Here is a 26,935-nt window from a genome sequence, read left to right as displayed (position 1 = left end):
AAAGCTTATGTCCACATCAGAACTTCTACGTGAATGTTTACAGCCACTTTTTTTAGAATCGACCCGAACTGGAAACTCCCCAGATGTCCTCCCAGCGTGAGTGGCTGCAGCAGGCCCCTGACTGCAGGCTTGGCCAAGGAGGCAGCTGGCTGTGGTCATTTGGAGCAAACTTGATGTAGAGGTTACCTGTTGTATGATGCATCACGCCAAAACTTAGAGGCCTAAAACAGCAACAGTAGTGTATTTTGCTCAGGAATCTGCCAATTTGGCAGGTCTTGGTGGAAACAGCCCATTTCTGCTCCACGTGGTATCAGTGGCTTGACTGAGGCCAGAGGCTCGTCTTCCAAGGCAGCTCCCTGGCACGATGGCTGGCAAGTTGGTGCTGGCTGTGGATTCCTCCATACATGGGCCTCTCTTTGGGGCTGCTTGAGCTTCCTCATGGCATGGTGGCTTGGTTCCAAGAGCAGGTGTCCCAAGAGTCAGGCAGTGGATGCTCCCAGTTTCTTAAGGCTCAGGTCCAGAAGCTGGCACTGCATCATCCAACACTTTCTATAGCAAGCAGTCACGGAGCCCAGATTCAGGGGAGGTGACATAGGCCCCACCTCTCGATGGCAGGAGTGTCAAAGGATTTGGGGGCCACATTAAAAAACTATCACACTTACTGTTTACCTTCTGCCCTACCTTGACCCCTGAGACCCTCCCTGAATGTCTGTGCGGGGGATGTGCAGCTATGCCAGCCCCATCTGCCGGCATCCGGTGAGGCTGTGCCCTTCACGCCTTCCTCCTCCTCCACCTCTCACTGCCCTCCAAGGCCCATATCTGGCCTCTGCCCCAGCCTCTTGTGGGATTCTAATACAACCAGGGTTTGGGAACCTCGCAATGGAAACAGTGAAGTTTACAAAATGTAGATAATCATGTAAGGCACTATTATATCTTAGTTTTTTTTTTTTAATTAATTAATTTATTTTTGCTGTGTTGGGTCTTCGTTTCTGTGCAAGGGCTTTCTCTAGTTGTGACAACTGGGGGCCACTCTTCATCACGGTGCATGGGCCTCTCACCATCGCGGCCTCTCTTGTTGTGGAGCACAGGCTCCAGACGCGCAGGCTCAGTAGTTGTGGCTCACAGGCCTAGTCGCTCCGCGGCATGTGGGATCCTCCCAGACCAGGCCTCGAACCTGTGTCCCCTGCACTAGCAGGCAGACTCTCAACCACTGCGCCACCAGGGAAGCCCCTATATCTTAGTTTTCCTTCTTCTTTTTTTTTTTTTTTCGGTATGCGGGCCTCTCACTGCTGTGGCCTCCCCTGTTGCGGAGCACAGGCTCCGGACGCACAGGCTCAGCGGCCATGGCTCACGGGCCCAGCCGCTCCACGGCATGTGGGATCTTCCCGGACCGGAACACGAACCCGTGTCCCCTGCATCGGCAGGCGGACCCTCAACCACTGTGCCACCAGGGAAGCCCAGTTTTCCTTCTTTTTGTAAGCTAGATTTTGTGACTTGTTTGAGCATAGTAGGGACTGTAACAGACATTTTTGGAGTGATGTAAAAGTCTTTCCTATTTTGACAGGGGTGGGGGTGGTGGAAGAATGTAGGAAAGAACTAGGAGGAAAGCAAATGTGTCAGTAGCAAGCAAGGTAGGGCCCTAACACGAACGAGTAAGAGGAACAAATTCACACTAAGCTTTTGGTGGCTGGCAACGGCTTCACCATGATTCCCTTCCCAGAGAGAACTGTGCTTTAGAAGCAGTTGCTTAACCAGGGTTGCATGCCCTAAAATTGGAGACCTCAAGGATTCACTGATATTACAGTTTTGCACCTGGCTGGTACAGTGTCTGATCACATAGATGATTTCCCAGGGTCTCACTGTGTCCTGTGAGACAAGCACAGTGCCCTTTGGAGTGAACTTGGACCTCAGGTTTGGGATAGTCTGATTAAAACCTTAAATTCAAAGTTATGAATGGGGAGTTTTTCTAATACTCCCTGGCATGCCTCCCTGCAACCCCAAATTTGTCTGAGACTATCTTACTCATCCTGATAATCCTCTCCTCCTTTTTTTATGCTGTGCGGGAACCTGTCCTTGAGAGAAGAAATTAAATCATACTAAAGTGTTAGTGGCTACCAGGAGCTTGGTTTGTTGCCCGTCCCAGGGAGATATTTGCGGTTTCAAAGGCGATGCCGAGGTAGGGTGTTCTCAAAGGAATGAGTCTCTAATGCTAGAATTTACCTAATAGGATAGCAAGAATGGGAAGATTTTTGAGGAAGGGTTTTTTTCTTGGAGGTCCCCAAATGCTCAGTCTTTTGTAGGGAGGAAGACAAGTGAGTGACTGGTAAGCCTTTGGGTTATTTCCAGTTCTGTTCTGGCAGTGATAGCACTTATCTCACCAGCCTACCTGTTCCCCAGTACTTAGGGGCCTCCCTGTCTGCTTCTGCTTTGCCCCAGCGGATGCCAGGCGGTTTGCTTTTTAGAAGTTAAATATGCAGCCTCTGTGCATATCAGCTATTATATCTGCAGAACTGCAGAGTATTTTACAAGTAATCAGTTCATGCAGATTGCACATAAATCATGTCTGCTCTGGCCCTTTGGACACTAATGTTCTCTTATTAAGGCATAAGTAAGCCTTCCTGTTCTCATCTATCCTTCCAGACTTTTTTAAATTACTGCAAATATTGTCGCTTTGGTTGTCGCTTCATCAGCCTGTTCCCTCCCTCCCTGGCCTCACTGCTTTTGTGCGGTTCATCTTGTTTTTTTGGAGCTGGCCAAGTTGCCGTAGGAAGCTGGGTACCTTGTGAATGGATTGAGCCACCGGAAATTCTTATCTCAAAAAGGAAGTGGTCACCACGTTTCTGTTTGTGATATTCTTGACGAGTTAATATATTTGTGAAATATGTTCTGATGGCAGCACCGGTGCCCCAGAGAGGAGGGAACTTAGCCAGGCTCAGTCGCAAAAGGGAAATATCTCCCGCTGAAGTCTGGGGAGTGGATAAAAAGTCGTTTCATGAATGTCATTCTGCCTGAATAAACAGAGAACATTCATTGTTTTTAATCCCCTGGAAGTGCAGCCCACCCTCGTATGCACATCGTATTAACATTTCTCCGTTTTCTTTCCAAACCGCAGCCACGGATCTTTGCTCCGATACACGTGGATTCTGCTTCCAATTTCTGCGGCCCTGCTCTTAGCGTTCAGCCAGTTTTCATTTTGGTCTCAAATGACTCTGAGTCTGGAAGAACCACTCTGTTCCTGTGGTTTGGTCTAAAAAGGAACAAACAGGGACTTTTTAGACGAGGCCTGTAAAAGTACCACCATCTACTCTGAGAGGTGTTTTTTGAATGTAAAATCCTGTCTAAATAATTACTGTTGAGGGTAGAAAGGACTTTGCAAATCGTAACAACTTATTATCCCCTCTTAGAAACCACAGTGGAGCGACATCTCTCTTGTTTTTTTTTCTCAGATGGGCTGACACCATGATGCACTTGTATTGCTTTTTAGATCCCATTTTTTAATCATGTATACAGACTGTAGTGGAACTGAGGTACTCTGGGGTGTTATTTTCCTCAGATGGGGAGAAAAATGATGTAAAACGGTATTTTTTTTTTAACATCCTTATTGGAGTATAATTGCTTTACAATGGTGTGTTAGTTTCTGCTTTATAACAGAGTGAATCAGCTATACGTGTACATATATCCCCATATCCCCTCCCTCTTGCATCTCCCTCCCACCCTCCCTATCCTACCCTTCTAGGTGGTCACAAAGCACAGAGCTGATCTCCCTGTGCTATGCAGCTGCTTCCCACTAGCTAGCTATTTTACATGTGGTAGTGTATATATGTCCATGCCACTGTCTTGCTTTGTCACAGCTTACCCTTCCTCCTCCCCATGTCCTTAAGTCCATTCTCTACGTCTGTATTCCTGTCCTGCCCCTAGGTTCTTCAGAACCTTTTTTTTTTTTTTTTTTAGATTCTATATATATGTGTTAGCATACGGTATTTATTTTTCTCTTTCTGACTTACTTCACTCTGTATGACAGTCTCTAGGTCCATCCACCTCACTACAAATAACTCAATTTTGTTTCTTTTTATGGCTGAGTAATATTCCACTGTATATATGTGCCACATCTTCTTTCTCCATTCATCTGTCCATGGACACTTAGGTTGCTTCCATGTCCTGATTATTGTAAATAGTGCTGCAGTGAACATTGTGGTACATAACTCTTTTTGAATTATGGTTTTCTCAGGGTATATGCCCAGTAGTGGGATTGCTGGGTCATATGGTAATTCTATTTCTAGTTTCTTAAGGAACCTCCATACTCTTCTCCATGGTGGCTGTATCAATTTACATTCCCACCAACAGTACAAGAGGGTTCCCTTTTCTCCACACCCTCTCCAGCATTTATTGTTTGTAGATTTTTTTGATGATGGCCATTCTGACTGGTGTGAAGTGATACCTCATTGTAGTTTTGATTTGCATTTCTCTAATGATTAGTGATGTTGAGCATCCTTTCATGTGTTTGTTGGCAATCTGTATATCTTCTTTGGAGAAATGTCTGTTTAGGTCTTCTGCCCATTTTTGGATTAGGTTGTTTGTTTTTTTTGATATTGAGCTGCATGAGCTGCTTGTATATTTTGGAGATTAATCCTTTGTCAGTTGCTTCGTTTGCAAATATTTTCTCCCATTCTGAGGGTTGTCTTTTCGTTCTGTAAAACAGTATGTTTTTGGTGTCATTTCAGAATCACAGGCTGGCTGGTAATGGTATCTTATCAGCAAGAGAAAGCAGCCTGAGCATAGAGCCTCCAGTGTTCAGGTCATGGGTTGAACTGCGCTCTAGATTTCAGCCAGGCTGAGGTCCTTTATGTGTTCTTCAGGGAAATGATGGGGTCGTTTATACTATGGTGTGTAAAAACAACATCTCAGGAAGAAGAAAATCATCCCCCTGTTTTTCTCCTTTTGCTGGCAGCTGCTGAAATGGGTTGCGGATTGAACAAGTTAGAGAAACCTGATGACAAACGGCCTGGAAATATCTATTCGACGTTGAAGAGGCCGCAGGTGGAAACCAAGATAGACGTGTCCTATGAGTACCGCTTCCTGGAGTTCACCACCCTCAGCGCTGGTGAGTGCGGGGCTCAGCCCAACCCAGGGGTGGGGGGCTTGATGGGGCTTCGGCCCAATCAGCGCTGGAGGGACTGCCCAGGACACGCTGGGGGGTGGGTGGCCGGGGACCGTGGGGGGCGTTGGGAGGTGAACTGCAAAGGGTGGGCCTGTTGAGAAGGGCCTGCGCTCAGAAATCCAGATTTTTAGGTGAAATCTTTCATTGTTTTGAAAGCTAACGACTAATTTAAATTGTAACATATTAAAACCGGGTGTGAGCTAAAGAGTTCACGTGGGTGGGTTGCATTTGGTCCTGGGCCCGCTGGTTTACAGACTGTTTCATGACAAGACGCGCGGAAGAGGACAGTCGCCATCTCTCCGCGTGGTCATCTGCCCATCCACCCAGGTCTCCCTGCCCCTTGTCCGCCGGCGTCTTTTGAGACTTCTCGTCCAGCGGGCTTGGCCCTGCCTCACCCCCGTGTCCCAGTGGCCCCCGGGTGATTGGCGAGTGAGGGTCAGTGTTTTCATCCCGAGCATTTGCTGAGCACCAACTGTATACGGAGAGTTGGGGTGGTGCTGTGGGAAAAGCACGCGGCCCGTCCTGGTTTCCAAGACTCATACACATGGAAAAACTCAGCAGGCTATAACTGTAAGTCAGAAACATGTAAACTATGTTTTCGGAAGAGGAAGAGAACATTCTTCCTTGTGGGAGACCCCTGGAAGCCGTGAGCCCAACCCAGGAGCTTCCTAACACAGACATCTTAAGACTAACTTTCTCCCTGGGCTTCTGTGAATATGTTAATCTGCTAGTAAGAGAAGAGGATTCATGAGAAAAGCCCTCCGAGTCGTGGGTTTGAGCCCTGGCTCTGCTGTGGAGCAGCCGGGCCTGCAGTGTCCTCATCTGTGAAGTGGGCACACACAGACCAGCTTGCAGGGCAGCACTGAGCATCAGGAGAGGCGACACATGTTCTGAAGCTCTTAGCACGTCCAGCTCCAGTTGGGTTGCTGGCATCACTACCCCAGCTTCCTCCTCCACTGCTTTGGCCCGACCACCTTCGTGCTGAAGCTCCAGATGCTTCCTGAGCCCCGAGAGGGATGGGCAGCTGGGCGTCTCTGTAGGGCTGGACCTGGGCACCCCTCACGTCCCCCAAACTGAACCCGGCCTCTTCCTCAGCAGACTGCTTCCTTCTGGCGCCGTTGATGAATATAATGTCACCATTGTCCTAAACGGCCAGACTTGACACCTTAGTCATTGTGACCGTGCCTCCCCCTCACCCACAGTTTCCATTCTGTCACCCAAGCCTCTTAAAACTACTTCCAGAAATGCTAATGATGTAGCTGATGTAACATGGACAAATCTGAACCTAGAAGCATTTGGAGTATTTCATCATCCAGTATTTGCTCAATGAGTATTTGAGCACTTTCAGTGTGCTGGGCCTTGTAGGATGGTCAAGGAGAAAACCAGAGCATGCGTAGGAAAAAAGATCCAAAGGAAGTATAACAAGATGGTCAATATTGATTGTTAGGGTGCTGAGATGGTGGGGGAATTCTTTTTCTCTTTTTCATATCTTTGTGCATCGTGGTTACATTTCTTTTATTACTAAGAAGAGTGTTTTGCGCCTTTTGCTTTTCTTAGTAATAATTTCCGGGAATATGTCCCACCCTCTGCCCCCCACTGATTCATCACTCATTCCCTGAGCTATTTCCCTGGCCTCCTTGTTTGTTTCTCTGCTGCCTTGTGCTCCAGTCACGGCACCTACATGGCTTGTTTTGATTGAATTACCTTTTGTTTTCCGATTATAAAGTGGATATATGTTCATCATAAAAAGTTAGGAGCAACTTCCCTGGTGGTCCAGGGGTTAGGACTTCACCCTCCAATGCCGGGGGTGAGGGTTCCATCCCTGGTCAGGGAGCTAAGATCCCACATGCCTTGCAGCCAAAAAACCAAAACATTAAAAAAAAATAAAATAAAATAAATAAAAGCAATATTGTAACAAATTCAATAAAGACTTAGAAAAAAAGTTAGGAAAACTCTGGAAAAATTCTAGCTGGTCTCCCTGCTTCTCTCCCTTTGTTCCCACCACCCTCAGATCACATCACCCCTCTGCTCCAAACCCTGCCATGGCTCCCCGACCCTGAGACACCAGCTTCCCTCTGCCTCAGTCTCCCATCGTCCTGCGTGTTCTACCACTGCGGCCTTGCTGTTTCTCAAATCTCCCAGGCCTCCTCAGGGCCTTTGCACTGCCTGTTCCCTCTGCCTGGAAGTTTTCTCAGATGTACCCTGGGTTCAAACCCTTAACCCCCTTCTCTGGGAAACCTCTCTGACTGCCTATTTAAAATTTCACCTCCCCCGACACCCCATCCCTTTCCCCTCTTGATTTTCCACGTAGCGTATCCTGCCATCAACATGCTTTATATTTCGCTTGTTGTTATTCATTTCCTTGTTTGTTGTTTGCCTTCCTTCAGAAGGTGGAATCCCTTCTAATGAGAGCAGGATTGTGTCTATTTTATCCTTTGCTGTATTGTTGGTGCTTTGAAAAAAAGAACAGTGCCTGGCACATAATAGATAATCAATAATGTTTGTTGAATGAATACTCAATGTATATTTTTGTATCCTGTTTTTTTGCATCTTAACATTGTACCGTGAGGCACACACCTCGTGGTTCTATATGTTCTGAAAATATGATTTAATGGCCCCTATATGCTTGAATCACTCAGGGTGCCGTAATTTATTTAGGATCCCCTTTTACTGTTTTTTTTTTTTTTTTTTTTGCGGTACGCGGGCCTCTCACTGTTGTGGCCTCTCCCGTTGCGGAGCACAGGCTCCGGATGCGCAGGCCCAGCGGCCATGGCTCATGGGCCCAGCCGCTCCACGGCATGTGGGATCTTCCCAGACTGGGGCAGGAACCCGCGTCCCCTGCATCGGCAGGCGGACTCTCAACCACTGCGCCACCAGGGAAGCCCTAGGGTCCCCTTTTATTGGACATTTAACTTATATGGGGCTTTGGGCTATTATAAATAATGGTGTGATAAGCAACGTTGTACCTAAATCTTTGCGTGTATTTCCTATTATTTCCTCAGGAATGACTGAGATGAAAGATATGGATGTCGGGACACTTGATAAATTGCCACACTGCCCCCTGGATGGGACCTGCTGGTGTAAAGCCCAAATCTGATCATGCTGAACCCTTTGGCTGGTTCCCCGGATAAATGATGGGAGGGTTGCAGCTAGTGCTCAGGAGGTCCTCATCTCTGGAGGACCGTGGGCCTGGGCCCTTGGCCTTGCCAGCTGCCCCCAGCAGGACCCTCCCTTCCAGTCTCCCCGCTCTGGTGCCGTCAGGCCACCTTCTGCACAGTGCCTGCCCCACCCTCCCTATTGCCAGGATCTCCCCTACCTGAAATTGTTCTTTCTGGACATCCATCCCATCAGAATTGCTCTTTTCTGCATGGCCGTAGTTTGTCACTATCATCTTTCTGACACTTTTATCCCATCATATATTAAACCCATTTGTGTTTCCTTGAGGGCAGAGACCAAGCCTTTACCATCTTTCTGTTCATCTTTCTTGTTTATGCTTTCTGTCCGAGAACAGCGTGCCCTAAATAGTTGGGTTCTAGTACACCTTCAAAGTCACTGTTACAGCTGCTGTTGCGGTTCCCTGGCAGCCTGTCAAGTTTCTTTTCCAGAAGTTCTAATGGGATCATTCATTATTGCTCTAGAGTGGAGCCAACATTTGTTAAGAGCCTACTGTGTGCCAGATCCTGTGATGGGGCATTAGATCCCTGATCTCATTTTTTTTTTTAACTTTTCAGCTTTGCCAAAGTATTATTTAAGCGTACCACACTGCACATCTTTAAAATGTTCAAACCCATGAAGCCGTCACCTCATCAAGATGTAGAACGTTTCCATTGCCCCCAAAGTGTCCTCATGCTCCTTTGGAGTCCCTCCTTTTTTCCAACCCTCTGTCCCCAGACAGCCAGTGATCTGCCTTCTATCACTGATTTTATTTTCTAAAATTTTCTATAAATGGAATCACGGTGTGTAGTCATTTGGTCTGGCTTCTTCCACTCAGCTTACTTATTTTGAGATTCATTTATGTTGTTTGGTGTATTAGTGGCCCATTCCTATCTTGTCACTGAGTAATAGTCTATTGTACGGATTTACCACAGTGTGTTTTTCCATTCACCTGCTGATGGGCATTTGGGTCATTTCCAGTTTGGGGCTATTACAAATTAAGTTGCTATGACCATTCGTCTTTGTGTGGTTTCTTATGTCATCTTATCGCCACAGTAACCCAGTGAGGTGTATGGGGACACTCATTCCTTTTTTGCAGAAGAGGAGATGGACCCTCAGAGAGGTTAAGTAACCTTTCTAAAGATGCAGTGCTAGGAAGTGACTAGGGTGGAATTTGCATATGGATCTCTTGGGCATCCGAGCGCTTGTGCCTTGTAAACTGCAACGTGCCAGAGAAATAGGCATGGACACCAGTCAGAACGTCCTTGCTAGAAAACTTGTGTTATAGTGTAGAGACGCATAGGAGTACTCCTCTTCTATAGGGTTTTGGCCATAGGAGATTTTTGAGTAGCACTTGACATGCTTATTTTTCATAGAGAAGGTGGTCATCTGACACTTTAATGAATTTCAAGTTGGGGACCTTCCACCTGCTGGCTTAGGCAGGAAGGGGACCACGTGCACTTTAAAACAATCAAGGTCAGAGCCAACATTGTTCTACCTGTCCCTTGCTTAGAGCTCGGTGCTTTTGTGGATGATACTGGAACATGCAGCCTCGCTTGTAGGGCTGGCGGAGGCAAAAAGCAGCGGGAGACTCACATGTAAGCTGCCAAAAATCTCAATTCTGGGTGATTCCATTGGATCTTAAATTTTCAATTAACTCTGGTCGCCGAGGGATGAACCTGCCCTTTGATGGGTTTCATCACAGACAGAGGCCCATGAAGCATCACAATTTCTGCAAAACGGTGCCTCATTATCCCTTTTATGTGTGTGTTTTGCCAGCTTCTCTGTGCCAGGCCACTCTGACACCACTCAGAAGCTACCTGTGTCAGCTCTGTGAGAATCCACTGTGTTTATAACATGCTTGGTGCAGGGACAGTTGGCAGTCAGAGACCTGTAGGATGAAGTTAGTGCCCAGGGCGTGATCCTTGCTTGAACTGTCTAGTCTTGCACTGTCTAGTACAGAAGCCACCAGCCACATGGTTACTGAAATATAATAATTGATTACCACTGAATAAAATCAAAAATTCAGTTCCTCTGTCACCCTGGCCACACTTCAAGTGCTCAGCATGCACATGTGGCTGGTGGCTACCATACTGGACATCGCAGATGGAGGACACGCCCACCATTGCAGAAGGGTCTGTTGGGCAGTGCTGTTCTAGTTGGTTTTCAAGGGAGGATAACTCGGTGGCAGGTCTGACTCTGTATCCCTAATGCACATTAATGTACCATGTTATTATGAAAGTTTGCCCTTGGGTTCACCACGGACTGTAGGATAACAACTTATTGATTTCACAGATATTTATTGACTGTTGACCAGAGGCAGATGTTGTGTCCTGAGCACATAAGAGTGAACCAGACAGGAGGTGCTCCCTTGTCTTAGTCAGCTGGGCTGCTGTAACAAAATGCTCCAGACTGGTGGGCTTAAACCACAGATTTTTATTTTCTCATGGATCTGGAGGCTGAAAGTCCAAGATCAGGGGGCCAGCAGGGTTGGGTTCTAGTGAGAGCTTTCTTCCTGGCTTGCAGATGGCCGCCTTCTTGCTGTGTCTTCGCGTCTGAGAGAGACAGAGAGAGTCCCTTCTCATGTCTCTTCTTATAAGGACATTAGTCTTATTGGAGTAGAACTGCACCCTTATGACCTCATTTAACCTTAGTTGCGTCCTTACTCTAAATACAGTCACATTGGGGGTTGGGGCTTCAGCAGTTGAATATTGAAGGGACAATTCAGTCCATAGCACTGGTCTAGCCCACTGGTCTACATGGCTTCAGCATCTTACAGATGAAAACCAAGTGACTGTAGTACTTGAAGCTAGAGTGCTGGTGATAGAGGGGATGTGGTGGAAGGTTCCCTTGTTGGAAGATGTGTATGTCAAGGAAGGTTTGAGATCTGCAGGTGAATTTGGAGTTGGCCAGGCAGGAGAATGAGACTGGGAGCGGGCGATCTTTTCAGGCAAAGGGGACAACCTATGGGAGGGGCCAGAACGTGGAGACAGCATTGCATGTACGGGAAGCTGTAGGTGGTTCAGGTCGGTTGGAGTGTGGCTTTTCAGGGGCCAGATGACTAAAGGTCTTAGGTCTTGGACTGAGGAGTCTACGCTCTCTCAAGAGCCCTGAAGGATTTTAAGTGGGGCGAGGGTAGGTGATGTGATCAAATTTATGTTCTGGAAAGCCTGCTCTGGGTTTAGAATGAAAAAGGGTGGCAGGGATAAAACTGGGGGAGAGGAGAGCATTTGGAAACCATTGCAATCATCAGGCAAGGGGTGCAGGTGGCCTCAGCTGAAGGGGTGGCAGTAGGGACGAGGGAAGTGAGCAGGGGGGTGGTCAAGAGAGATCAGGAGGTGATCCCAGGGACTGACTGGCAGGCGAGGGAGTGGGGAGTAGAGGAGGAGGTAGTTCACTGGGTATCTGGACGGCTGGCATGGGGGCCACACGGCTGGATGCTCTGATTCTGCTTTGAAGCAGTTTCTTTTTTTAAAAAATAAATTTATTTATTTATTTATTTTGGCTGTGTTGGGTCTTCGTTGCTGCGCACGGGCTTTCTCTAGTTGTGGCGAGCTGGGGCTACTCTCTGTTGCGGTGCGCGGGCTTCTCATTGCGGTGGCTTCTCTTGCTGCAGAGCATGGGCTCTAGGCACACGGGCTTCAGTAGTTGTGGCGCGCGAGCTCAGTAGTTGTGGCTCGTGGGCTCTAGAGCGCAGGCTCAGTAGTTGTGGCGCACGGGCTTAGTCGCTCCGCGGCATGTGAGATCTTCCTGGGCCAGGGCTGGAACCCATGTCCCCTGCGTTGGCAGGAGGATTCTTAACCACTGCGCCACCAGGGAAGTCCAAAAAGCATTTTCAAATAATGATCTCACTCAATCATCCAAGTGGCCCTGAGAGCCAAAGCAAAGGCAATTTTTTTCTCTTTCTTTTTTCAGATGAGGAAATTTCCTTGATATGTAGTAGGTAGTAAGTGGGACCAGAATCCAGTGCTTGTACTCTCTTCACACAGCATTTTTCTCCTGCACGTGAAGGAGAGCTCAGGCCTCCCGAATGGCATAGCAGTATAAAAAATAACTTTATTGGGGTATAACTTATGTACCATAAAATACACCCATGTGAAGTGTATGGCTTGATGAGTTTTGGTAAATGTAAACACCCGTGTAATTACCACCACACTCAAGATGTAGAACTTTTCCATCACCCTAGAAGATTCCCTGCCCCCAACGCCCGCCCCAGACAACTGCTTATTTGCCTTCTGTCACTGTAGGTTCATCCTGCTTCTTCTCGAATACATAGCAGTGTAATCATACAGGGTATATACTTTTGTGTCTGACTTCTTTAACTCAGCATAATGCTTTTGGGATTCATCCATGCCATTGTATATATCAAGAGCTCATTCTTTTGTGTTTCTGAGTAATATTCCACTGTCTGGATGTGCCACAATTTTTAAATCATTTTCCTGTTGAACACTTGGGCTGTTTCCAGTTTGGGGCTATTATCAGAAAAGCTGCTATGAACATTTGTAAACAAGTCTTGTGTGGACATATGTTTTCATTTCTATTGGGTAAATACGTAGGAGTGGAATTTCTGGGTTGTTGGGTAAATGTCTGTTTACCTTTATAAGAAACTGCCCAGCTGTTTTCCAAAGTGGTTGTACCACTTTACATTTCCAACAGCAGTATATGAGGGTTGGGAGCTTCATCTTTTTACATGTGATAATTACAGCTGCTATTTATTAAGCACCTAGTGTTGTGTTAATCACTTTTAAACAAACTAAGGACAGTCTTATGAGGTGGGTGGTATAGAAGGCTAATTGAGATCTTGAGTTTGGAGAGGTCATACAACTGACTTGCCCTAGGCCACCAAGCTGCTGGATGTTTGTAGCAAACTCCATCATCTTACTGAACAGTAGAGCGTTCACTTTAGGCTGTCTTGATTCCTGAATCACCTGCACGCTGTGGTGGGTTTCAACTAAACTGAAGGGCTTCAACATGATAAAATTGAAAAGTACCTCATGGTCCATCACGTGTCTTCTTCAAGCTCGTCTTCTGTGTCTCCTCTTAAATTCTTGCTTGTAAAACATTCCCATGACACACATTAAAATATCTAGCATCAGTTCACACTGCCACATTTTTAAAATTCCCGTCTGTGTGGTTTTCCTGTCTAAGAGGTCTTTGAGAGCTGACCTTTGGGATTCTTTTCTTCGCCATTATGCTGACCAGGCTCATACTTGGATTTTGGCTGCGAGCATTTTAGCCTTAAGCCCTGTATATAAATTTTGGGTGGTTATGAGAATAACACAGGGTGACATTAATTATTCAAAACATGTGTATTGTGCAATGAATCATTTAAAGGTCCAGGTTTTACTTCACTTCCAGTCTGGGTAACCTTATCCCCAAACACGACTGCAGAAGCAGCTGATAATCTTTGTCTCTTTAAGTTGTCCTCTCAATCTCTCTTCCCAACTGGGAAAAAGAACTCCTCTAAAAAGATGGATCACAATTTAAGGTCTAAAAAGTAACAGGTTAAAGTGTTTTGGGGCTAAGAGCTTGGGTGCCTAATGGCTCATTATAAATCCCGATACTGTTAGCCTGTCTGATTTCATGGGTCGTCGTCAAGGGAGGTGATAAGCAAATTCTGAAATACCATCCGAAATAATGTTAACCTCCAGAGAACGACTGTAGGCCTTTAGAATTAATCTCTTCCTTAAAGTGGTGGTTCTCCAACTTGATGGTGGGTCAGAATCACCTGAAGAGCTCTTTGAAACCCAGAATCCTAAGCTCCAGAATTTCTGATTCATTAGGCCTGGGGCAAGGCCTGGGAATGCATTTGTAGCAAGCTCCCAGGTGACGCTGATACTGCTGGTCTGGGGACCACACTGAGAACCTTCCAGAACCAGATGGACTGCAGATTTCTTTGATCTGAGTGGAGATGGCAGAGAGAAATGGTACTGGTGTGATTTTTAAGTATAAAATAAATTCAGTAAATATACACGTATGTAATGACCACTCATATTTTATTTCCTTGAAGTAGCTTGCAGTATGTTTAGAAGGACAGCCCATACTCCTAAAACAAAAATACTACCAGTTGGACACAATGATTCTCAAACTTTTTGCTTAAAAGATTCCCATGGCCAGGCTGCACCCCAGACCAGTGAAGTCCATCTTGGGAAAGTGAGCTAGACCTCAGGGTTTTTTGAAACTTATAGGTGATGCCGCGTGCAGCTGTGGTGCACCCGTGGGCATTTGTGAAGGGCCAGGTGGTCAGTACAAGCCTGGGTACCCCAGCTGGTTACCCTCAGGTGGGTCACATATACTGAGACTTTGTTTCCCTTCAGCCCTTGGAGCTGTTTGAATCTCCTGCACGTCACTTCCAGTTCCCTGAAGCCTGGTTTCTTTCTCCAGAGCACTGAGCAAGCATGTGACATGGTGTAGTTGGGAAGCCCAGGTACAAACAGTTAGTTGTTCTCAAACTGTAGCAACACCAGAATCACCTGGTGGGCTCCTTACACCGGATTGCTGAGCCCCTACCTGTGGAATTTGTCGTCTGGATGTCTAGGGTGGGGCTCAAGATTTTGCACTTCTGGCAGGTTCCCAGGTGATGCTGCTGTTTGCAGTTGCTCCTACAGGGGACCACACTGAAAACCAATGGGCTAGACCGTGGGCAGTAGATTCCCACCAGCAACCACAGTCATTCTCCTGAGCTGAGTCCTCCACATCTCCGCTGTAACTGAATCCCAGCTGTCCCCGGTGGATACCCTGCCTCCCCAAGGTGCCCTAAAACCTTAAATGGTTGTCTGTCAGAAAAGCCAGTCCTGATGTGGGACCACACGGCCCTGCCCTCTTCCCCTGTGTGAACTGCGTCCTATGTGGAGCGCTGCCCTCCCCCCGCTACAGCCCCGAGGCTAACTGGGGTCCTCTGTCTTCTTCAAAGTCCTAGAAAATCTTCACCTCCTACAGGCTCTCCTCCCCGAGAGCCCAGCCCTTGCGGGTTACCAGCCACTGTGGAGGGGGGCAGGAGGTGGATGGGTTTGGGGGTGAGAGGCTGTGTAGTTGGAAATGAGTGTTTGCAGGGCGGATGCTGGGCTCAGCTGAAGGAAGAGGAGTGAGAGGTGGGTTTAGGAACAGTTTCGTGCTGGCTAACAGGCGTGTTCCCAGTGGTCTGGGGTCTGCGGACAGCCCCTTCTTGGCCCAGGGACCTTGACTACTGGGTATCTGTATCCTTCCCTCTCATCCAAGGTGGAGGGGGAGGTGTAGCCCACCTGGGGGACAGTCAGTATACTGTGGTTTGACCAGCCCACACTGGGCATATTAGGGGCCTGTTACACCTCAAACATCTGGATTGGCCTTTGTTTTCATTTCCACGGCTCATCACGTCTAGCTCGAAACACTGCACCTTAGAAGCAGGTCTGTAGGCTGCTCTTGGGCCCCAGTGGCCACATGGTACAGCCTCCTCCTTGGCGCTTTTCTGGAAGGCTTTGCCTTGATTAGGTCTCTACCACTTCTATTCCCTGCACCCCTTTTCTACTCCTTTGCTGCCCTTGCCTGTGTGACCAGGTCCCATAGAAATGACCTAGATCCTGGGCATCTATCCAGAGAAAACTATAATTCGAAAAGATACTTGCACCCCTGTGTTCATTGCAGCACTATTCACGATAGCCAAGACATGGAAACAACCTAAATGCCCATCGACAGATGAATGGATACAGAAGTTGTGGTACATATACACAATGGAATATTACTCAGCCATAAAAAAGAACGAAATAATGCCATTTGCAGCAACATGGATGGACCTAGAGATTATCATACTAAGGTGAAGTAAGTCAGACAGAGAAAGACAAATATCGTATGATATCGCTTGTATGTGGAATCTTAAAAAAAGACACAAATGAACTTATTTACAAAACAGAAAGAGACTCACAGATGTAGAAAACAAACTTATGGTTACCAAAGGGGAAAGAACGTGGGGGAGGGATAAATTGGTAATTTGGGATTAACATATACACCCTATTATATATAAAATGAATAACCAATAAGGACCTACTTGTATAGCACAGGGAGCTATACTCAATATTTTGTAATAACCAATAAGGGAAAAGAATCTGAAAAAGGATATATGTACATATATATAACTGAATCACTATGCTGTATACCTGAAACTAACATGACATTGTAAATCAACTATACCTCAATTAAAAAAAAAAAAAAGAAATGACTTAGAGTTGACAACCTAGAACGAGTGTTGATGGACTGAGCTTGAGACCTCGAGGGATCAGGGCGCTGGGGAGGAGTGATACCTGGCTGCAGGTGCCTGCAGGTGTGAGTCCCCCTTTTCGGGGAAGCCCTTGGTAGGAAGCTCTGGAAAGGAAGGAAGAGGATTGGGGGATAGGTAGTTATTTGCATTACAGGAGGAGTCTTGGTTTAAAGTGGGTTTCACCGTGGGGTTCCTTTAGTGGAGCCTGGAGTGCCCTGAAGTGTTTGTTTTGCCATCCAGAATGAGGTATTTATTACCGCACTAAATGTGGTAACTGCAGCTTTAGAACATAACAAGTTCACCTATAACATTTGCAGCTCTTCAGCAGAATCGAACATAGTCACTGATGTTGATGGCACATTTTTGCAGGGAAAACAAACAAACAAACCTTGAAGCAAAATGTCAGAAGCCAGGAAGGAGGAGAGGTGGATGGATAGAAGGAAGGCCCAAGGCAGCCCTGATGGTACAGCATAAAGCAGGGAGGGGTCCCCCGTCTGAGTTGGGGGGATGATTTTTTACACCCCCAAACATTAAGCTCATCCCTGAGGGAGGGTCCTCCTGCTGCAGCCCTTAATCTTAATGGCAGAAAGGCTTTCTGCTTCTGTGCCCTCTCTTGGTTTGCTGAGGATGCCTGCAGATGATGAGGTGTGCCAGGAGCCTTATATGATGATGATGATGATATTATTGGTAACGGTAACAATGGTAATGACAGCTAATGAGCCACGCACCATGCTTGGTTTAAGTTAATCCTCAGGGGATCCTGATTTTCGAGATGAGGAAATGAGGCTCAGAGAGGTTACCCAATATGCCCACGGTCATACAGCAAATATGTGATGGGGCTAGAATCAGAACTCAGACTTGCCTTCTTCAAATCCTTTGCTCTTAAGAGGTGTTGGCTGTACCACAGGCCTCTCAGGTACAGCTTTGAGGCTCGGTAGGCTCCGATCTGTCTTTCAAAGATTCCCGCTGCGATGGCCCTTCCTTTGACTGAGCCCTGCTCCAGGGAGAACTGACGCATATGGTTTGGTGACTCATAGCTGGTGGGGATGAAAATAGCAACTGAGGGTGATGCTGTATTCGTTGCTGTACAGACAGGTTCGTCGACTTCGGCTCAAGTAACGCAGCTCTGGAGGTGACTTTCAGTCCTGTGTATAAACGGGGAGGCTCAGTCACAGGGCGGTCCTGTGCCAGAGTGTTGGTCTCCCTGCTGCCCAGGACCCTCAGGATCTGGGGGTCAGAAACCACGTTAAGATCACGCTGCCCGTAACCTATTAGAATCACGACTGTTCTTATTTGCCACAATCGCGAATGCGGGGTAATAACCCACTGGAGTGGAGTGTTGCTTTCCATTTGTTGCTGGTTTTAAAATCGGGCTGTTTGACCTCTGGCTCAGATTTGGAGGCCAAGTAGCTGTGGATGGCTACCATGCAGTCCTGGTTTTGTCAGCGTGCCAGGCTCAGAGCTTCTCCTGTGCTGAATATAGGCGCCTCCTTTGCTGAAAATAGTATGGGCAGTAGGTAGGGGAACATTTTTCTTTCCTAGAAAATCGCTGCCTGTGCCTCTAGGCTGCACTGACTTCTGTGAAACCGTCTGTTCCTTCCGATGTAATTTCCAGACTATTAGATTAAACAGTTTCTCCTGCCCCACGTTCAGCTTCTGTTTCCTTTTGCTGTTCATTAATAAATTGTATGGTGGAGTTTTCATGGACAGGGTGTATGTATGTTTATTTAATTTCAGTTTGGGCAGTGGCAGTCGTTGGGCCCTGTGAATTTATTTAATTTCCTACCCGTGTTTCATTTTTGTCTTTAGTTTCTGTAATTGCTAAGAGTTGGTTGCTTTTTTTCGTTTTGTTTCTGAGACTCATGAAAGGAAGTCAGCTGCATGAGTTAGGGGTTGAGGTTCTGGTTGGGAGGTGCGCTAAAAACAGACCCTTCTGTTTTTAAACAGGAGATACAAGGAGTGGTAAGGAAATCGGTTCCCATTAAACATGTCTTATCACAGATAAGTACACTTTTACAGAGTCTGTGGGGTTTTTTAAAGATAAATGAGATAATATGTGTGACAGGGCTTTAAGCTTTCCTGAGCGAAACTACCAAATTCGTCTTCCGTATTGTTGCTTTTGAGAACGCAGCCAAGTCTGCTATTAGTATTAACGTTATTGTTAAATATTCACTAATGGAGGTAATAAGATTAGATTTAAGAGGAAGGAAGGCATTCTTTGCATTCCTTCCTTAATGTAAAAACTCTTCGTGCTCTTTTCCCAGTGACTCCAAATCCAGACCAAGAAACAACACTCAGTCTTGTGTGAAAATGGGCTCAGGGGTGTGTGTGTATGTGCGCAAGCAGTAAATTTCAGCAACTCAAGCCTTCCTTCAGTAAAATGAAATTCCTTGGTGATGACTGTTATCTGTCAAAGCAAAACCAAATTCTTTTTCTGTAGGGATTCATAAAGGCAGCGCTGTGATCGTGGTAATAATTTTTATCTAATTTGGTTTAAACAGAACAGAAAACAAGTTAATGTTCTATGCACTCTACTAATTATGGTTATTAGTGATATTGCTTCAAAGAATTTTTATAAAGAGGCTTTAGCCAATGTTTGGACTAGCTTTCACTGATGCTTCAGAAGAAAGGAGGCCTGTAGAATTTTTTCTATGAAATATTTTCAAATAGTGTAAAAAGGTAGGTGATTCTGCCTTCAGGTTGCTTGTCACTGTCATTAATTCTAGAGTCTTTTCCTCAGTTCTGCGTTTCAGACATGCCTTAAGCTGTTCTTTGTTTACGGGTCGGATCTCCTGATAAATAAAAGTGAGCTGGGCTTCCCTGGTGGCGCAGTGGTTGAGAGTCCGCTTGCCGATGCAGGGGACGCGGGTTCGTGCCCCGGTCCAGGAAGATCCCACGTGCCGCGGAGCGGCTGGGCCCGTGAGCCATGGCCGCTGAGCCTGCGCGTCCGGAGCCTGTGCTCCGGAACAGGAGAGGCCCGCATACCGCAAAAAAAAAAAAAAAAAAAAAAAAAAAAAAAAAAGTGAGACAAGCAGTTGGTACTTGCTGGAGTCATCAGCAGCTGAGATTTTTCCGCATTTTGTTGCATAAACATGCTTGTCAGGTGCATATATATGATTCATTAGGAGGAGGATACATTCATTTGAACAGCCTTATTGGGCCCTCTTAAAAGAGAAAGGGGATTATTTCAGTTGGGCATCTTGGGTGTAAATTCAGAGTTGCTTGGTAAGCATGAACACAATATGGAGCCATATGGAATGTGTGTTACTGTTGATGCAGGATTGGTAATATATTCCTAAGGGCTCTGGCATGCTTGATGGGTGGACTTTCTTTAATGCAGAAAGCAGTCCCTTCTGACAGGGTTATTCAACAACATCAATTCATTGGATATTTATTGATTACCTACCTGCTCTTTCTCCGGCTCCAGGCTGGGCATGCAAAGGTGAACAAGATGGCGAGACCTCTCAACATAGGAACTAGTGTCTGAATCATCCCCATCCAATTCTACGTTATTAATGTCCTAGCCCAGTGTCTGCTTTCCCATATCTGGAAACCAGTCCAGCATGGCCGTAGCCTTAACAGAGTCTGTGTGTTATCTTGGAAAAGCCTTTTCCTTGACTTACCATGACTTATCTTTGACCTGGCAGGCCCTGCATGGCTGGAGCTTTGTCTGCTGTTTGGTGGGCGCAGGAAAGCCCTGGACAGCTCAGACCAGGTCTGATCCCTGGGCCCACCAACCTGAAGCTTGGAAAACCCCTGGGTTAGTGCCTCAATCAAACCAGCTTCCCAGGGCTGAGGGACTCGTCTGGGCTGCTCGTGCCTTCAGGCTGAGCTTTGGGAGACTTAACAGGTGCATCCAGGATGCCCTGGATGTATGCTCCAGGCTTTCAGTCCATTATGCTTTTTTGGTAAGAAATGGTATGTTGGTCTAGAGTGAGATGAACCTTGTGAAAGAAAAATTACTGCTGCTTCTTCCAATAGCCTGGGCTGAGATAATGCCAGAAACATGACTAGGCACGGGGAGAAGGGCACCGAGGGTTTTCTGGATGGCCTTGCTTTATCCCCCAGACGGGTGGCCCAGCTCTCCTTGTGTAACCACTGTTTCTTGCCCATCTGGAGACTGTAAATTCAAACAAAAACTTATTCTTCTTTCTACCCGGTGGTTTCTCACTGTGGACTCCATATAAATGAATTAGACCAAAATAGCTAAAATCTAAGACAACTTTTCTCCTAATACCCTTTACTTTCTTTGCTGTAAATGAGAAGCCAGAGGTGGCTTCAAAGGCAGGTGATGGGGGCTAGTGCCCCAGAGAGGTGAGCCAAACATGGTTGTGTTCTCAAACAGGGCAGACTCTTAGAGTCCTGGACAGAGCTTGGAGCTGGGAGCCAGGTTAACGGAGGTAAAAACAGCTTTAAACTCAACGTTTCTGATTACTGGCTGTGTGATGTTGGGCAGCATGGTAGGTGCCCTCCAGGGTGGCCCCCAGTGACCCCTGCCTCCTGGCGTTCATGCCCTTGTATAACCCCCTTCCCTTGGGTGTGGGAGGACCAGGAGACTTGCTTCTAGTGAAAGTGGTGGGTTGGCACTTCCGAGATTAGGTTATAACAAGATGGTGGCTTGCACCTTGATCCCTCTTGCTCCCTTGCCCACTCCTTCTGAGGAAGCCAGCTGCCATGTTGTAGGCGGGCCAGTGCAGAGGCCTATGTGGCAGGGAACATAGGGAGGCCTCCTGCTAACAGCCAGCGAGGAACCTTGTCCAGCAGCCCTGGAGGACCTGAGTCCCACCAACACCCGCGTCCGTGAGCTTGGGGGTTGGTCCCCCAACAGACCTCGAGGTCCCTTCCGCCTGAGCTGATGCCCTCATACCACCTCATGAGAGTCCTTGAGGCAGAGGCACCCAGCTAAGCTGCACCTGGATTCCTGACTCGCAGAAACGGAGGTAATAAATGTTTGTTGTTTTAGGCTGCTATGTTTTGGGGTAATTTGCTGCACGTCATTAAATACAGTTAAGTCCCCTACATACGAACGAGTTCCATTCCTAGAGCATGTTCGTAAGTCCAACAAAGTTAGCCTAGGTACCCAGCTAACACAACTGGCTATATAGTACTGTACTGTAATAGGTTTATAATATTTTTCACACAAATAATACATAAAAAAATAAAACATTTTTAATCTTACAGTATGGTACCTTGAAAAGTACAGTAGTGCAGTACGACAGCTGGCATACAGGGGCTGGCATCGAGCGAACAGGCGAGAAGAGTTGCTGGTTGGAGGAGGGAGGGGAGGTGGGAGATGGCAGAGCTGAAGGATCGTCAGCAATAGGGGACGGAGGGCAAGCTGCAATGTCACTCACGCCTGACGTTGATGGCACAGGTTCTGGTTCCTAGCTGGATTCAATTCTATCCACCCTCTTGAAAAATGATCCAGTGATGTCTGGGTCGTAGCTCTTTTTTTCTCGTCATAGATGACACGGTAGCACTGGGTTACATTCTGAGCAGCTGCTGCAGCCTTCGTGTACCGTTCTACGTTCAGGTCCTGTACCTCAAAAACGAACAGCGCCGCCTCAAGTAAAGAAAATCCCCTGCCATTTCCTGCATTGTGAGTCTCTTCGGTTCTTCAGTTGCTTCTTCTTCCTCTTGTCTCTCTTCTTCCTTTCGCTGGGCCCCCAATTCCATCAGGTCTTCATTAGTAAGCTCCTTGTGTTGCACAGCAAGGAGTTCAATGAAGTCATCCTCTTGCAGATCTGGCTCCAGCTTCTCGCTGAGGGTCACTATGTTGGGGAAGACCTCTTTGGACTCCTCATCCGCCTCCTCAAATCCACAAAAATCGTGAACAAACTGCGGGCCATGGTTCTTCCAAACCCCATTCACGGTGACGGCTGTGACCTCACGCCAAGCAAAGTCAGTGTTTTTTAGGATCTTGTTCGTGTGACGTTCCTGCCAAAATTGTCGCAAGGCTGTTACTGATTCATCACTTGCCTTTACTGCCTGACGAAAAGTGTGATGTAAATAATATTTCTTGAAAGTCGTTGTAACTCCCTGGTCCATAGGTTGGATGAGCAACGTAGTATTCAGTGACAGATGCACTACTTTGACGTTGGGATGAAAGTCATCCATGATTGGGGGGTGGCCCAGAGCATTGTCGAGCAGCAAAAGAATGTTTTCCTGGAACGTCCTCCTTCGAGCAATATTTCTCTACATCTGGGATAAAGTGGTGGAAAAACCAGTCCTGGAAATGGCCTTTGTAACCCAGGCTTTTCGGTTACTCTTCCACACAACAGGAAGAAAGCCCTTGGCTGTGTTTTTAAGGGCTCTTGGGCTCTCTGAATGATAAACTAAGAGAGGCTTCAGCTTCATATCGCCGGAAGCATTGCCACCAAACAACAGAGTTAGCTTATCCTTTGCTGCTTTATAGCCTGGTGAGCTTACGTTTGCATCTTTGAAAGCATGCAACTTGAAGGTTCGTATGTAGGGGACTTACTGTTAACTAACACAGGAAGTTTATGTTAAAAGTCTTGCTCCTGTATGAGAGGCAGCCTTGTGAGTGGTTGAGAGCACAGACTCTTGAGCCAGACTTCAAATTCTGGGTCTGCCACTGATTAGCTGTGTGACTTTGGGAAAGTCACTTAACCCCTCTGTTACGGTTTCCTCATCGGAAAAGGGAAATGTAGTTTTTGCCTTCTAGCCTCTGTATTCTAGGAAGACTAGCTTGAGGCAGGTGGATGAGTTTTAACTGACACAGTCTACACTTTCTGCCACAATGAGTAGAAAGAAGGGACCACTTTAATAGCCTTTATGACTCTCTCAAGCCTCTTGGGTGGCTCCCATTGGGCTGAGGGCAGTTTTCCAGAGGAAGGGGCAGCTAACACACAGCACCGGGGGATGGGTGCACGGGTCCCTTAAATATTGGCCATTGGGACTTCCCTGGTGGTCCATCGGTTAAGACTCCGCACTCCCAGGGCAGTGGGCTCGGGTTCAATCCCTGGCCAGAGAACTAGATCCCACCTGCCACAACTAAGAGCCTGGTGCAGCCAAGTAAATAAATAAATATTAAAAAAAAAATAGAATGGCCATCAACAGGAGTGATCCCCTACGGTGAGTGACCTGCTAGTCCGGAAGCAAAGGACCACTGTTCATTTTTCCATCCTTGTCTTTTCTTTGATGCCATGAGCTGTGTCCATAGCATCTCTAATTTCATGCTGTAGGACTTGTTGAGCAGAGTGCATCTCTTCTCAAGACTAAATTCTATGTTTAAGAAAAGCCTTCTGCTTTGCCCACAGTTATTCATCAGTCTAGATGTAAATCAATCGTTAAGCCTGGCTTCCAGCTGTGAAAGTCAAGATTTGTGACAGTTGAGCCTATTGATGAAATGCAAATGCCCTGCGGTTACCCTTCAAGGCCCTAGCACTTAGAGAAATTAATGACTGAGAAGGAGTTGGAAGACATGGGTATCCAAAACCATGAACTTGAGAATTGTTCCTCACTGCTGCTGGCATCTGGTCACCCCAGTGACCATGACTACTGGCCAGTAGTAATGAGGTTCACTCTTCCCAAAGGGCCCCAGTTCACTGTAGGCTGTTTAGTTGTAGATACAACTGGATTTTTTCTCCCTTTTTTCTTTGTTTCTTTCTCTTTTCCTTCCTTCACTCCTTCCTTCATCCCTACCCTAAAAATAAGCGTCAATTTTTTGTCTAGGGAAAGACAAATATATATATAAATGAGACTAGCTCTCCTCAGTTTTTGAGTTTCTCGTGTGTTCTTTTTTTTTTAAAAATACATTTATTTATTTATTTTATTTTTGGCTGCGTTGGGTCTTCGTTGCTGCGCGCGGGCTTTCTCTAGTTATGGCGAGCGGGGGCTACTCTTCGTTGCAGTGCGCGGGCTTCCCACTGTGGTGGTCTCTCCCGTTGTGGAGCACGGGCTCTAGGTGCATAGGCTTCAGTAGCTGTGGCTCATGGGCTCCAGAGCGCAGGCTCAGCAGTTGTGGCACACGGGCTTAGCTGCTCTGCGGCATGTGGGATTCTCCCAGACCAGGGCTGGAACCCCTGTCCTCTGCATTGGCAGGCGGACTCTTAACAACTGCGCCACCAGGGAAGCCCCTCTCATGTTTGCTTGCTGTTTTCACTTTCTCTGCTCTCTAGCAGGAAAATAAAATTGCATTCGATTGACATGCTGTCCTGCTGGGAACCCAAGATCTATTACACCATTTTTGTATGTTCCTGGTTGTGATGAAACAGTGGGAAATCTCTGGCAACCTTAGACGAGATAGGCGCTGGCAGTTTATCCAATATCAGGAAGGAATATAATTTACTCATTATTTTCCCCATTAAAGAAACACTGCCTCAAAGAGTTGAAGCAGCTGATGCCTTGGGAAGATGAGTGTGCTTTAATGGAGATGCCATTAATAATTTTCTTTTATAATGTAATAGTTGCCATTTTTGTGACCAGAAATTTGTTTCAACCCCTGCATTATGGATGAAAAGTAGGATCAATTAATATTGAGTGATGACGGCCTTCCTGCAGAGAGAAAATGGGAAATCTTGGTGTCGTCATCTGCCTTGTGACTAAGAAATAGCTTTTCTTAATTGTACGGAACAGAGGAACCCAGGGGGATGTGATTCATTTCTCTCTAGCTTGCGATGTAAATTGAAAGTAAGGAAAAATAACCACACGCCAGAGTGGGGATGTGAACTCAGCCACTGAACAAGGTCCAACTTGTAGGGTTTGGTGGAGAAAAGAGGACAGCTTCCTCCGTGATGGACCATCTCCATCCACAGCTCCCATACCGCTGATGGTGTTCTGGAGCTTTCTGCCTGGGGGGCTGGCTCCCACATCTTCTTAGGGCTAATTCCTTCCCTCATCCAACTCTCTGCTAAATGCCACCTTCTCCAAGGGACCTTCTCTTACTGTCCTGCCTAAAACGGCCCTTCCCCTTGCCCCATTCACTTCCACCTGCTCCACCACCTGCTTTATCTCCTTTGAGGAACTTGTCACCATCTGAAGTCATACTCTTGTATTGTTTGTTGTTATTTATGGGGTCCCCCAACCCTAATGTAGGCTCCCTGAGTGGCACGGCATTGCCTTGTTCATTGCTAAGCCTCGGAGCTTTCCTGCTGAGGGCACTTGTTGACTGAATGACTGATTAATGTAAAAATTCCAGGAATGCAGAATAATTTAAAAACTCTTGACTGTGCACAGTAGCCTTCCTTAAAGGTGTATTGTCTCCAGGAAGATAACACAGTCTGAGCTGATCCTCTGAATGTGGTTTGGTGCCATTATGCTTGTATATCTCTGCCAATAGCCAGAAGTCCCAGAATGTAACCATGCCATTGACATCCTTCCCAAGACCTTCTGGGACGTACTCTCAGAGGAACCTGTACACCTTCGTGGCAGTGATCACAGTTCCTTATTTGTTCAGTGGCTTCTCCTTGCTGGGTTTTAAGCACCCGGAGGATTGGGGCCCTTTCCACCTCGTTAACTGCTCTGTCTTCAGCACCTACCACTGAGCTCCCTGAGGCTGCCTCCAGCGGGAGGGGGCGGGGTGGGGAGGGGTTGGAACCAGCTGCCGCCTCCAGGTGAAGTGCTGCAAACACAAGAGGGAGGTCCCTTCTCCCCTCACCTGCCGTCCTGTCTCCATCTAGAGCCTGCACTGGCGGACCCTGATAGGAAGTCGGCCGGCAAAGGAGAAATGCTGTTTGCGGACTTCTAGTTCACAGCAGAGATCAGGGTCTAGCAGGGGGATTTGGACCTGAGAGACAGCAATGAAATGACCAGCACAGTCCACCCGTTCTCATTCTCGGCATCCATGCACCCTTCTGCACATTTTTAACTCCACGTAATGACAAAACAACTCTGTTTCTATGTAACGAGATGCCACGGCTCTTCACACAAGTGATCTCCCTGTTTCATCATAAAGAGGAGACACAAAGCCCCAGGGGCACGGTGTCCTTCTCTGGGGGATGGGAATTCTTTTTCTTGTGCAGTCTGCAGGGTACGGGATGTTCAGGTGGGACTAGTGGAACCAGAAAAGGAGTCAGCATTGCTCAGATATGGATACCGTGACTGTGGGGACTTGGCTTTTGCCCTCAGCCAACACCTCACCTGGCTGGGGTTCATTGCCTGGTGGAATGATCTAGGAATCGAAATCCTTACTGGTTCTCCCCTCCCCACCCCCTCTCCCCCCAGTTGCTTTAGTTTTCCATAAATATTTACTCTTGGACATGAAAGTACCAAGAGAAACTCCAGAGACTTCCCTGGGTTCCATTTTTTGGCAATGTCCAATTTCCCCTTGGAAATCGGGATTACTCACACCAGTCGGTGCAGTAACTATCTTCTTAGCCTCTGGGTTCTGTGGCATTGGTCATCCAAAATGGCCTAGGGACGGTCTTAAC

The 26,935-nt window shown here is 46.9% G+C and overlaps 1 protein-coding gene across 2 annotated transcripts in view; it reads left to right on the top strand.

Moving 5' to 3' along the window:
* RFTN1 (raftlin, lipid raft linker 1) overlaps window positions 1-26,935 on the top strand; it is a 200,673-nt gene that overhangs the window by 12,337 nt on the left and 161,401 nt on the right. For both annotated transcript variants that reach the window (XM_060099471.1, XM_060099473.1), the window contains one exon: window positions 4,949-5,101. In XM_060099471.1, coding sequence (XP_059955454.1) covers window positions 4,957-5,101 — 145 coding nt within the window. In that variant the 5' untranslated portion in view covers window positions 4,949-4,956. The remainder of the gene's footprint in view (window positions 1-4,948; window positions 5,102-26,935) is intronic.

Source organism: Mesoplodon densirostris, chromosome 5, assembly GCF_025265405.1.
Source record: "Mesoplodon densirostris isolate mMesDen1 chromosome 5, mMesDen1 primary haplotype, whole genome shotgun sequence".
NCBI classification, from domain to species: Eukaryota; Metazoa; Chordata; class Mammalia; order Artiodactyla; family Ziphiidae; genus Mesoplodon; species Mesoplodon densirostris.
This window is presented reverse-complemented; position numbering and strand designations above follow the sequence as displayed.